At 41.0% G+C, this 13,398-nt stretch overlaps 2 protein-coding genes across 2 annotated transcripts; both read right to left on the reverse strand.

Annotated features, from left to right (window-relative positions):
• Nucleotides 1-211: 211 nt before the first annotated feature.
• Nucleotides 212-6,242, reverse strand: LOC103704570 (chaperonin-like RbcX protein 2, chloroplastic). Its single transcript, XM_008787923.4, has 5 exons — nt 5,202-6,242; nt 865-956; nt 708-765; nt 562-627; nt 212-486 (listed from the first exon to the last, which is right to left on the reverse strand). Exons 1-5 carry the CDS (start codon nt 5,526-5,528, stop codon nt 364-366), a joined length of 666 nt encoding a protein of 221 aa, XP_008786145.1. The 5' UTR covers nt 5,529-6,242; the 3' UTR covers nt 212-363.
• Nucleotides 6,243-9,274: 3,032 nt separating this feature from the next.
• Nucleotides 9,275-12,980, reverse strand: LOC120104522 (40S ribosomal protein S2-3-like). Its single transcript, XM_039115817.1, has 2 exons — nt 12,228-12,980; nt 9,275-9,737 (listed from the first exon to the last, which is right to left on the reverse strand). Exons 1-2 carry the CDS (start codon nt 12,888-12,890, stop codon nt 9,579-9,581), a joined length of 822 nt encoding a protein of 273 aa, XP_038971745.1. The 5' UTR covers nt 12,891-12,980; the 3' UTR covers nt 9,275-9,578.
• Between the last annotated feature and the right edge of the window lie 418 nt (nt 12,981-13,398).

Genomic DNA, 13,398 nt, shown 5'->3' on the forward strand with positions numbered 1-13,398 from the left:
TATTAGAGTCGGGCTTGTTGAAAAGCATGGAACAAAGAGGTTTTCTCACATATTATATTTATAATATATTATTAATAATATCATCATCATATCATGATTAACAAATATCCCCTAATTTAGCTAGCTCTCTCCCTTCCCCCTAATTTTTTCAGATAAATCTACTACCAAATATAGAGTTGAACAAGCTAATATATACAAAACCCTGACATCATAAGAGCATAAAGAGACCACCTGATATTCCTTATTAGATTTGCAAGATTATATATACATAAGAATTCTTGAGATGAAAATCACTGAGAATGTGACAAAAGTAATCAACTATACTACAAGATGAGCATAATATTGCAACTGCACCCATAGTTGTCAGCCAATCTTCTCTGTGTTTGTGTCATCAGATGGCCATATGACTGTCTCCATTAACCTTTCACGCATCAGTTGCAAGTTCTCATCGGAAATTTGTTGATACATTTTCGCATGATCACATTTCTGGTCATCAAAAGGACTAAGTTTATTTTTTATATTGAATAAGCTGTGATTCTAAATTACATTTACGCATATTACCTTAATCCATTTACCATATAGGTGAAGGCGTGTAATCATCACTCTTTCCGCTAGATCTTGCTTCTCCTACAAATTTCACGAGGGGAGAACATGTAATTATGACTTCAGAATAAATTACTGCATTCTGATGAGGCTATCAATGTTACCTTCCCAAGAACACGTAGAAATTGTTTGCCATCACTTGGTTTGTTGTCTGCAACAAAACTGTAAGATATCATATGATTATAAGCATGCAGGCCATGATATGCATAGCACTAACATATGGGATAAAATATTAAAAATATGGAATTTAAATTGACTTACTTATGGAACCACATGTAATTTGGTGGGTTCATTTCATAAAGCTGGTGAAGAACAGTCCTTACGGCTTTGTAGGTGAAGTAATTGATAAGTTGCTGAAAGGCAAGAAGTTCACAGTTATGCCTCAAAAACACCATACACTCGAATAAACAGTAAACTCCTACTCCAGGTTTGGTTAATTATGTGTGCAGACAACCATCTCATACAAGATAACATTTAGCCAATATCCGAAAAGAATAAAATTTATAGAAGTAGCATATCAATGGATTTACAACTTGAAAATCAGATTATGGAATCAATAGCTTAAGCAACATATTATCACTTATGGAAGCTAAGTTTTACAAGGGCTATTTTTAGATATTTCTCTCAATACATAGCAAATGGCTAACAGCATAATTTTTCACATTACTGTGATTAAGTCATAAGTACGTTAAACTGCAGCCCTGCAAAGAAAATGTATATAAAACTATGATCTATGTATGAGTTTTTTTTTCTGGTAGCAAAAATACACAAGCAACATCTTGTAGAATCTTATAGGCAGGATCAAAAGCCAGATCTCATTACAATGTGTAATAAAGCACCACGACTCAAATACTATGTATGCCACTAGATGTTAGCGGAAGTTCCCTAGTTCATTCCACCAATACCATAAGGTAAAAATAACATCAACTGTCGATAAACTACCAAGTTCTCAAAACGAAACAAGAAGGAGAATCGTCAGAGTAGTTTCTCAAGTTAGAAAAGCCATTTTCTCTGAATTAACATTCTGAATCCTAAGAATGTTTCCTTAAACAGATTCAAACTGAATGTCACCAATCTTGCATATCCAAGCAAAAGTTGAGCCCACTAAAACATTAAGCCACAGAGAAACTAACTAAATGATTCTACTAGTGCAGAAGGCATGACAATAACATTCATAAATCTTCCATAATCAGTTTTGAAGATTCTATTGGGAAATAACAAAACTGAAAATGGAATTTCCACAGAAATCAAATTCCTCCACCCCTCGCCCCCAATCACATGGTGACAGAACTTTAAAAGTTTTCATAAAATAATGCATGCCTCCACTAATTGGTATTTAGCTATATTGAGTTAATCATTGTAGACATCATAGAGTAATTTTATAACATAGGAAACTGTATACATTGGACATCTAGGTGGGTTGCAAATCAACACTGTACTACAACAGAGCATCAAGTTTAGTGACAGACACCTTTGTTCTACAACTTAGACTGGTGATTGGAAAAGAATACTACACTCATTTTACAACTGTCTACAACTTCAAGCGACAACTTTTAAGGATTAAGGTGATCTTTATACCATACTGCATTTGCAATATGACTTGCGCTAGAAAGTTATTGACACAGGGAAAGGCTTTCTATTTCCACATTACTGGTGACAGCTTGTCATGATGTGCATCAGTCCATATCAATGTGTCATGAAAGGGTAGTCACCTGTAAAGACCAATACATCGTGGTATAGGCGTGTACCTTGCCTTTCCATTTTAAACATGTGTCTGACCATCTAAATTTATCACCTATTTTTTTTACTAAAGGTTAATCTACAGATTGGACACAAGGACAGCGAAAAATCAGTATTCTGCATTAGACAAAAGATCAACAATCAAGGCAACTCACAATGTATAAGCTTCCACAGTACTAACAATGTATGAGCTTTACATAGTACAGCCAATATATGGCTACTACAACATCTTCTTAATTATAAACACAGTATATGTTCCCCTATACTTCTATCGAGAACTCTGGGCTTATTTATTTTGCCAACATACAACATGTTCGTATAACATTAGTTTCTACAGAGAAATTCCTTGAAAAATGCAATGCACATGATATATAAACCAGACAAATATTTAAACTTTATGATCCAGATTTCTACAGGTTAGTTTCTACAGATTAAACAAAAAGTATGCTTATCTGTTCAAGACATTTTCCTAAGTATCTACTCAATGATGCTACATGTGCTAGCTCGGAACCAGTAAGAGCATGACATGAGACACTTTAATTCTTGAATAAGAGGTATCTTCAATGAATGCAGTAGATATATCAAGTGCATAATAACTCTATACTTCATGTGACATATGAATATTGAGCATCATTTCTACCTTGTACAGCCTGTCTGTTTTGAAGACCACATCAATAAAAAAGGTGATTATTTTTTTTTTTTAGCGAACACTAGATATTGACTTAACCAACTATGTTAGCATCAATCTCAAGCCCCACTTATGAGTAGGATTGGTATTATATGGGAAACAATCATAAATAATTTAAAAAGCTCCAAATAAATCACAAACATTCCAATACATAATATGGTAAGCTGATCTTACATAACTGGACAGCGCTTGCAGATTGCGGTGACTCCTACATGACCGAGCTGTTCTCAATCTCAGACCACAAGGTTGCAACAAATGAACCAACAAAGATATAGATTGTTTACAAGTTTCATCATTTTCTTGTTCCTTTATCTTGTCTGTATTGTTAAAATTTTATGGAAGATCTTCCCCAAATTTTCAAAAGTAATATGTTTGCAGAAGAGAAAGGAGAAAAATAGCATATGGAATATCTTTTTATGGATCCAATCTTGAATCGATAGACAGAAGGCTCTATAAAATCCCAACGTAAAGCATCATATGTTCCTAGGTCATCTACATCTCTTACCCAGTTTCTCTTGGATGAAATCAACTTAACCAGTTAAGAATTGCAAAATCTAAATGATACCCAACATCTGACTTCAGGAGAAACAACCTGATAAGGAATTTCATCTGAGAAGTATACACCTTAAGAACATCCCCTCCTGCTTTCCCGTTTGCCTTTTCCTCCCGTTCACTTATCACATCTCTCTAACCTCCTCTCAAGCCTCTGTTTCTCGCAAACATCAAATTCTAGAAAAGGAATATTTACACAAACTTTAGTTGTGTAAGATCCCAACATAAATGCTGCAACTCAATCTATAGAGAACTCTATGAAACTCAGCTCATTAGAAGAGAATTGTAGCTCCCACCTGAAAATCCCATTTTTTATCTCTAAACACTGCGGTGTAATAGACATGAATTGTGAACAATTCTCTAACACAAATCCCAGCCATTTTGCATATTTCTTGATGGCATTGGCGCCTCATAAATTAGCATGAACCATTTATTCCTTAGATTACTATATTTTTTTCAAAAAAAAAAAAAAAGCCTTCCTTTCACAATAAGCTCCTCTAGTTAACCTGCTGATTTCTTCTAGTTGCAACCACCGCATACTCGTACAGATGTCATGATTGATTTAGGTGCTTATCAACCAAGTCCAAGCAGATCATTGCAATCCACACCCTCGTTGCCACATAACGGGTTCTTATTATTTTCATGTCCCTTGCATCTAAGCACATTCTTCACCTTAGGCAACTCCAACCACAACAAGAATTATCTTCCTTTCATTATAGTAAATTACAATTTAGTGTTCCTTAACACATATCTTCAAGTAAAACCGATAAGCCTCTACCTGTAAGCACAAGGCCTTCAATGTGATTGCAGCAGTAATTTACAAGGCCTTCTTTCCAACAACAGTAGCATGCAATCCCTTTTTTTTTTTCAAGTTCTAACATCTTTTTTCTCTTTCCTACAAGATGGAATATCCTTGGGCTCGCCGCAGCTTTGTGGTCAGACACCACAAGTATATATTAGCATCCTTTCCATAAAACAGAGTAGCAACATTGGAGGGAGAGATAGAGAAAAAGGCAAGACAGCATCTATATCCATGCTTCAAGCATTCTTAATCCAACTAACTAATAAACACATTGAAAATATCTAGATGCTTGAACAGATTTCTCTATGCTTTCGTTAGTCTTGAACATATACCATGTCATTGTCCCAAATCCAACCATAAGGAAAAAGATAAAAAAAGGAAGAAAAGCATAGAGATTTGCCTTATGGGCACATACATACTGCCAAAACATGTTATTCTTTTTTTTTTTCAAAAATCCTAGTGCATAAATACTTACAAGCACACCACAACCATGTACCTAAAACATAGATTCAAGTAACACAATTCCAGGGATTTTTCTTGTTTATTTTGAGAATAAAGTTGAGCAAATCTCATCCCAATTTAATCAATGTAAGAAAAAAAAAAAAAGTGGCCCAGAGTAGCTGCTGTAGCTGTACTGTAGGAGTCCTTGACAGTCAGCTCTATATAAATCTAACAGCATCACCAAACACATAACAGATCAATAGAACTGTATAGGAACGATTCAATTAAATCACTTGTGGCAATATCTATTACTCATGGACGAAAGCAAAGAGAGGGGGTAAAGAGGAGTGGGAATTAGAGAGCAGTTCCACGTACCACACGAACATCCTCGAAGCCCTCTTCATACTGCCCGGCGAGTTCATTCACGACAATAAGGCTCCTGCTCCTGCTCCTGCTCTTGCTCTGCTGCTTCCTGGATCGTGCGGAGGGACGCCGGCCTTGCCAGGTGTCGACGAAGGAGCTGCTCAGCTCCAAAGAACCCGCCGACGACCTCGACGCCTTCCGGCATGTCGGGATCCTGTGAGCATCCCCGCTTCCCCTGAAATTGAGATTGGAGAGGGGGAGAGCGTCGACGCAGAGGCAAGCGGAGGGATGGGAGTCGACGGCAACGGAACCGATCACCATCGACCGAGCTCCCGCCATCTCACCGGCCCAGAACTCCCAATACAGCACCCGATCGAGACAGAAAGCAAGAAAGAATAGCTTCTCAATATCAAATTCTAACTAGAATCCAGAAGGGGCGAGGAAAATACTGCAAAAAGAAAAAAATAATTGGCAATCAAAGAGGAGCGGAACAGGGCATTCAAGACTTTTTTAGTCTGGGACGGAGAGAGAGAGAGAGCAAGGGGGGCACGTAATAATTGGCGAGAGGGTTTGGTTTCAACCGTCGCCAAACAAAATTCTGAGGTCCAAAGAGAGCAAGCACACCCCCCTCTCTCCGCGGCCGCCATCGAACAGCACGACTTTGAACGCTTTCGGTCAGCCAGGCTGCGCGCGGCGTCATGCGTGGCGAGGATTCATTGGACCGGTTGGATGCGAGATTCCAAAGCGAGCTGGGAGGATTCTCCGCCTGAGGCCCCAGGAAATTGGAACTCGAGAAGTCGTTGAACGGTTTGCGCGCGACCTGATTGCGAGGAGCCGTGGCGTGTCGTCTTTGAGTTTGTATCCTTCCACGTATGCCGTGCAACGTGGAATCTGTGCGTTTGACCACGCAACAGTGTGAATTTCACATTTCATGTTGAACACAGAGCCAAATTTAGACGCCCGCTGGTATACTTACTCAAACACCAATTTAGACGCCTGCTGCCTCCTCGAAATCTTTTCCTTTAAGTTGGGGAAGTGGGGGACAGTGAGGTGGTGGACTAATAGGTCTCATTAAGAGTGCAAGTGCAATTCACATGCAAGCCAGTTCAAAAAATGGCTTTGTTTTTTTTTTTTTTTAAAAAAAAAGAAGATTGTGAACCTAATCCATGCACCTATGTGAAGTTCACATGTCAAATCTAAGCTATACTTGACTACCTTGCAATGTAAGGCTCTGTTTGGGGGAGCTTTTGGAGGGCCAAAAAGCACTTTCTGGCCCTCCAAAAGTACTTTTAGCAAAAAAAGAGTGTTTGGTAAATTTTCCGAAAAGCTGTTTTAGCTTTTGCGGGAAGCTGAAAACAGCTTTTGGGGGGAAGCTCCAATTTGGAGCTTTCCAAAAATGCTGTTTTCAGCTTTTTCGGAAAGCTGTATTTTTGACCAAACTACCCCCATTTAAAAAAAAAATCCTCCCCAAAACCTCTCTCTCACCGTCTCTTCCTCTCCCACCCAACCCCACTCCCTCTCCCCCGCCGCCGAACCCTCTCCCTCTGCCTCGCCGTCGCACCCCCTCCCTCTCCCCCGCCCCCATGGTGGGGAGGTGCCGAAGAAGAGGAAGACAGGTTATCTTCCCCTTCCCGCGGCCGCCGCCGGCGACGACCCGTCTCGGAAAGGGGCGGTGCCGAAGAACAGGAAGAAGAAGGGGCCGAAGAAGAAGGAGCTCCCACAGTGGGGAGGGGCCGAAGAACAGGAAGAAGAAGGGGTTCCTGCGGCCGCCGGCGGTCACGACCCGCCCCCCTCCTGCATCCGCCACGGCCCGACCTGGCGCTGACGGTCTCGCGGGAGGAGGGCACTTCCCACAGGGCCAGCTGCGGCCGCCGAGACTGCCGCGGCCGCCACCGGCCCCGGCCCGGCCCCCTCCCGCGGCCGCCGGCGGCCCCGACCCGGCCCCCTCCCGCGGCCGCGGCGGCCTGGCCCCCTTCCGGCGCCGCCGGCCGTGCGGGAGGAGAAGAAAGAAGAATGGGGGAGAGGAAGGAAGGAGAAGAAGAGAAGAAAAAAGAAAAGAAAAGAAAAGAAAAGGAAAGAAAAGGAGAAAAAGAAAGAAAAAAAAGAGAAGAAAAGAAAATTTAAAAAATAATAATAAAAAAATAAAAAAATAAATATTTATATAAATGAATGAATGAATGAATGAATAAATAAGATAATAAATAAATATATTTCAACATTATTAATTATTTACACTAATAATTATAATATTTTATACCTTTATTATTGTATTATACTATAAATATTATATTATATTACATTACATTATAATACATTAATATATTATTTTAAATAATTTAATATTATGTTAGATTATGAAAAATTAATTTATATTAATAATTATAATATTTTATACCTTTATTATTGTATTATACTATAAATATAATATATATTACATCATATCATAATACATTAATATGTTATGTTAAATAATTTAATATTATGTTATATTACCAAATATTAATTTACTCTAATAATTATATTACTATTATGCTATATTATAATAATATTATTTTATATTACAATAACATTATACTATATCGTATATTTATGTACTAATATATGTTATATTTTATTATGTTCTGTTGTATAATACTATGCAATGTCCTTTATGGTAATTTTGTCATACAAAAGTACTTTCTTAGTTTGTTTACCAAACACAAAATAAAGTACCACAGCACTTTACGAATGTAGTTAACAAACAGCAAACAGCTTTTTATAACAGCTCTACTTCAGACAGCTCTACTTCCAACAGCTCTACTTCCAACAGCTCTACTGCCAACAGCTCCCCTAAACAGGGCCTAAATCCATGCACTAGCTGTTTTTTTTTTTTTGGGCTTTTAGCATACCTGTTCAATAATGCACTAATTTTTTTTTAGCATACTTATTCAATAATGCACTGATTTTTTTTTAGCTTACTGTAAGAGGGCAATTGGGTTACCACTCAGGGAAGTTTACTCCCACTTAATTCAGCGAAAATGCAATAAGACACATCATCAGAAGCATTGCAAGGAGCAGTTTTCAAGGGGACAATAAGGTAATTCATGAGGTGACAACTGGAATTGTAAACATTAAAAGCATTTTTTAGGCTATTTTTATGGAATCAATCTGAAAATTTTGTAAAATTTATAGATCAAGTCATCCATTTAAGCATGGTCCTGTATCAACCAAACTCCATACAGTATAAATTCTGTGGAAATGAATCTTTTTCTTCCTCCTAGAACCTAAACTAAATTTAGACAGACTTTTAGAAAATACAAACTAGATGGGCCTGATTTCTACAGAATTTTCAACCCAATGTCCTAAGAATATCCAAACAAGCCTAATATATGTTAGACTTTTATCCAAAGCTGAAAGATATAGACGGCCCAGTCTAATTTCATGGCATCTATAAGAACGATACAATCAATCAGGCCAGTTTGAGATAGGATTGAACCGGTCAAAAACTCTAGGCATGCAACTCGAACATCTCGAGAGAAGGTCATAGGTCATCCAACAGAACCAATACGCACTGACTTATGAAATTAAACAAGGAAAATGCTTAACCAAAAAATATTCAGGAAATCGATGCTCTGAAAATTAAGGCCCAGGCATGCGTATTGGAGTCTGATTCAGCCCCAAGCCTTCAACCGGACTTCTTTCATTGTCTTGCAGTTGGATGCGATGGGGCAGTGCCATTTGAGGGAGTGATGACATCTCTATGTTTCTTATTTTGTCCTTTTTCTTTTCCTCTGTTTCTGTTTTGTTTGTTTAGCTGTATTCTCTTTATTCAATCCAACAAAAAAAAAAACTGAACGAAGAAAAATCCAAATCCAGGAATTTCATGCTGAAGACCATATGATTTCTTTTTTTTGATATAAAAGACCATATAATTTCATTCAGGCTAGCAGGAGTGACTACATAAAAACACTAACCTGCAGCTTCGAAGGTGAAGTACATAAAAATGCAACTGCACCCATCTGCAATTGCTGGGAAAATCTTCTGTTAATTAAAAAATTAAACAGCCAGAGATTTTTCAAACCCGCATCTTCCATTGAAGCCCTATGGAATAATAAAAGAACAGACCCTTGGTCAACATAGTGCAATAGCGCACAATTCCTGCTAAATTGCAGACAAAATGGTGAAAACACATTGCTTGATCCTAAGCAGCACAATGGTATGTTATTTAAACTAAATAAAAGCCCATAACAACTTCACAAATTAAAGCATACTGCATCTATTAAAAGCAAGCACTTCTGTAGCAACTAGACATCCAGCTGTCTATGCCTCATCCAAGTCGGATCATCTCCTATAAAATGCATGATAAAGACAAAACCGGCAAACAAAGAGTAAGCTAAATTGCTCAGCATTCTAAGCTTCCACCCTTTCAGGATCCTCAATAACAATTCCCTTGGCGGGCTTTGCGAGGTAGTCCGTGTACTCCTGGAATGGGGACTTAGTGAAGCGAGTTTCCCTCCAGAAGTCAGGTGTCAGGAATCCATAGGTCTTCATGAGACAATCAAAAGTGGCCTGCAACAACATTCATAACATTTTATAACACAACAAATCGACACTAAATCAAGCCTAAACTAAACTACGTGCAAGTCATCAAGATATTTATGTAGAGGCTAATAAATCTCTGATGAAATTATCACAGATAAAGGTGTTCAAATCAAATAGTAAAGATGGTAACATGGTAACCAGCAAGTGAAGAGAGGAGAGCAACATCATTTTCCATGGCTATAAAAATAGAAATATAAACTTTCAGCAATCTGTCATTAACCAAACCGGCTCACAGGACTGGGTGGTGTCTGGGTTGAGCTGCCTGCAACCCAGACCCAACCAAAACCCAACCTGCAGAAGCACAACCTACGTCAGCCCAAAATCTTAGAATATCTATTTACATATAAGATATTTTTGTCTTTGTGATTTAACAATATATAAATAACCATCTTATCCCTCTAGAGAGCATATAAGATTCAAAACTAACCTAACAAAATCAACTAGACCTGACTATTTCTTCAACCTAACCCAACTCTTATTTGGCTTAAATATGGTTGGTTAGAATAAATTCCAACGCAAGTCTGGGTTGGGTCGGTTAGGTTAAGAGATACAAGGTCTAGTTCCTAAAATCTCCCTCCCCTCCCACTACGCAGCACCGGGCCACTGAAAATATCAAGCTTGTCTTCTTTCAAATAGGAAATTAGCTCTTGAACTATATTAACGAAATAGTTCCGGAAACTCCTGGAACCATACTTTCATCTGATGTAAATTTTAAAACCAAACTGACTCTAATTATTTGTAATCCCCCATGACCTTAACGCTCCAATCTTACCCCTTCATAACTATTATTAGTTTCAATCACAATTTTCAACTTCATAAATCTTAGAATATGTAACATATATAATTTAGCATGCAAAAATCACCATAATATTTTCTTGCACTGATCTTCTCACGCAGAAGTCATTAATAGGTAGTCTAAGATGATCGATATAATCTATTTCAATTGACGGGATTTCTTTTATAAGAAGATTAAAAAAAAGCAAACCTAAATTCACACTAGTACCCTTAGCTTCTGTTTTCTAAATCATGCAAAGTCAGGAACGTCGTTCTTAAATTGCATCCTCCTTCCAAACTATGTATAAGATGAAAAGTTAGCACAGGCATTTTTAGCGACCGTTGAGGTCAAGGTGAGGTTGGGCTCCGGCCCCCGTGTCCAGCACTACGAAAGAATTTTCCGCCCTCCGACCTCACCATTGATGAGGTCAGGTGAGGTCAGGTGAGGTCAGGCTGCAGCCCGCGCGTCCAGCGCTACAGGAAAATTTTCGCCCTCCGACCTCATCCTTGATAAGTCAAGGGAGGTCGGGGTCCGGCCCGCGCGTCCAGCGCTAGGGAGGATCTGCCACCCTCCGACCTCGTCCCCACCGGTCTCAGACAGCGGAGACGACTGCTTCTCCTCTAAGGTATTGTCCGCTTTGGGCGCGTCGTGCACTACCCTTGGGGGTCTGCATAGATACTAGCCCCTTCAGCGCGTCATGCGCTACCCTCACGGTTTTGCCCCACAAAAGGTGCATCTAAAGAGAAAGGGGTTGCCCCTCTCCATTTAAGGAATCGACCTCTCCATTATCTAGTCGATGTGGGACTAAGTTCGGACCCTTTATTCCCACAACATAGCCCCCTCAGCAGAGGGGTCTGTGCCGGGGTCAAGGGCTCTCAATAAAAGCACCATTGTTGAGGTCAAGGTGAGGTCCGGCTCCGACCCACGCGTCTAGCGCTACGGAGGGATTTTCCGCCCTCCGACCTCACCATTGATGAGGTCAGGTGAGGTCGGGCTCCAGCCCGTGCGTCCAGTGCTACAGAAAAATTTCCGCCCTCCGACCTCATCCTTGATGAGATCAAGGGAGGTCGGGGTCCAGCCCGTGCGTCCAGCGCTAGGGAGGATCTGCCACCCTCCGACCTCGTCCCCACCGGTCTCAGATAGCGGAGACGACTGCTTCTCCTCAAAGGTATTGTCTGCTTTAGGCGCGTCGTGCGCTACCCTTGGGGGTCTGTGTAGATACTAGCCCCTTAGGCACGTCATGCGCTACTCTTACGATTTTGCTCCACAAAAGATGCATCTAAAGAGAGAAAGGGGTTGCCTCCCTCCATTTAAGGAACAGACCTCTCCGTTATCTAGTCGATGTGGGACTAATTTCGGACCCTTTATTCCCACAACAATGATCATTGAGAAAATCAAATATCAAAAGCCCCTAATTCTATATCGAACAAATAGAATACCAGCAATCAAATCGTTCAAGACTTCGTTCCAGAACAGGAGCAACTGATATTGCATCACATAATGCAAACTAGCTAACCCGAAGCAAACATACTTCATTTCTAATCCAGTTAATAACAAATTAAAATATAAAATTGCAGTTTTTTCTTTAAAAAAAACAGCAGACTCGGCACTTACTTACTTCGACCGGTCTAATCAATCAATGGAAGTAAGAAAACAAAATATTTAATTTTCATAATCCAAACCTTGACAAAGTTTCCAAGGGTCTTGGTGGAACCACGAGATGACGTGAAAACATCCTCGATTCCTGCGAACTGGAGCACCTTCTTGGGTACACGGGCAGCGACGATGCCAGCACCACGGGGCGCCGGGACCATCCGAACGGTAACCGACCCGCACTTTCCGGTGACCTTGCACGGCACGGTGTGGGGCTTCCCGATCTTGTTCCCCCAGTAGCCCCTCCTCACAGGAATTACCGAGAGCTTGGCCAGGATGATGGCCCCGCGGATGGCGGTGGCCACCTCCTTCGAGCATTTCACACCGAGCCCGACGTGGCCGTTGCCGTCGCCGACGACGACGAAGGCCTTGAACCGGGTCCTCTGCCCAGCGCGGGTCTGCTTCTGGACCGGCATGATCTTCATGACCTCGTCCTTGAGCTGAGGGCCGAGGAGAGCGTCCACAATTTGGTGCTCTTTCACGGCGAGGGAGTGGAGGTAGATCTGCTCGAGGCTGTGGATCTTTCCCTCCTTCACCAAGCGGCCGAGCTTGGTTACGGGGACCCACTTCTCCTCCTCGTCCCGGCGGCCGCGCCGGCCACCGCGGCGGTCGCCCCTCCCGCGGTCCCCACGGCCACGGCCGCGGCCGAATCCACGGCCGAATCCGCCACGGTCTCCGCCTCTCTCCGCCATCAGGGGTGTGGGGATGTGGTGGGTTAGGGCTTTCGCCGGTGGAGAAGTGGAGGAGATGGAGCGCTGAGAGGGCGATGTGGCTGCAAGATGGGGAAGAGAGATATTTATAGTCGGAATCTAGGGTTTTCATTTCCGGATCCCGCCGATCAAGGGCTTTGAATGGGCCAAGCCTTCCAGGTCCATCATGTTTTGGACCGGATGTCTGTGGGCCGGTCCGAGCGCGGCTTCTCTTGTCAATGGAACATAACCCGACCCGGCCCACTGGTATCGTTATCCGTTACTGATGCTGATAAGCTTGCATGAAGGGAAATGGCAAGGTTTGATGAGCAAACCAGACCACGCATGAATGCATCTTTGTGTTACTTCGGTTTCCGTTCATTCACATCTCAATATCTCATGCATTGCTAGTCTTTGTTCATTTACATCTTATAAAATTGTCATATTAGTCATCTCCCTTCATTTAAATATTATATCATACATTATATATGTCTTCCTTCCTACCTATCTA

The sequence above is a fragment of the Phoenix dactylifera genome, unplaced genomic scaffold (genome assembly GCF_009389715.1).
Source record: "Phoenix dactylifera cultivar Barhee BC4 unplaced genomic scaffold, palm_55x_up_171113_PBpolish2nd_filt_p 000007F, whole genome shotgun sequence".
In the NCBI taxonomy this organism is placed as follows: domain Eukaryota; kingdom Viridiplantae; phylum Streptophyta; class Magnoliopsida; order Arecales; family Arecaceae; genus Phoenix; species Phoenix dactylifera.

Excerpts from the sequence above, each read along its gene's own strand:
- LOC103704570 (XM_008787923.4), bottom strand. The coding sequence starts at position 5,528 with ATGGCGGGAGCTCGGTCGATGGTGATCGGTTCCGTTGCCGTCGACTCC. Across the intron at positions 957-5,201 it reads GCTTCGAGGATGTTCGTGTG|CAACTTATCAATTACTTCAC; the intron begins GTACGTGGAACT and ends CTTGCCTTTCAG. Across the intron at positions 766-864 it reads AATTACATGTGGTTCCATAA|TTTTGTTGCAGACAACAAAC; the intron begins GTAAGTCAATTT and ends GATATCTTACAG.
- LOC120104522 (XM_039115817.1), bottom strand. The coding sequence starts at position 12,890 with ATGGCGGAGAGAGGCGGAGACCGTGGCGGATTCGGCCGTGGATTCGGC. Across the intron at positions 9,738-12,227 it reads CCCTTGGAAACTTTGTCAAG|GCCACTTTTGATTGTCTCAT; the intron begins GTTTGGATTATG and ends ATGTTGTTGCAG.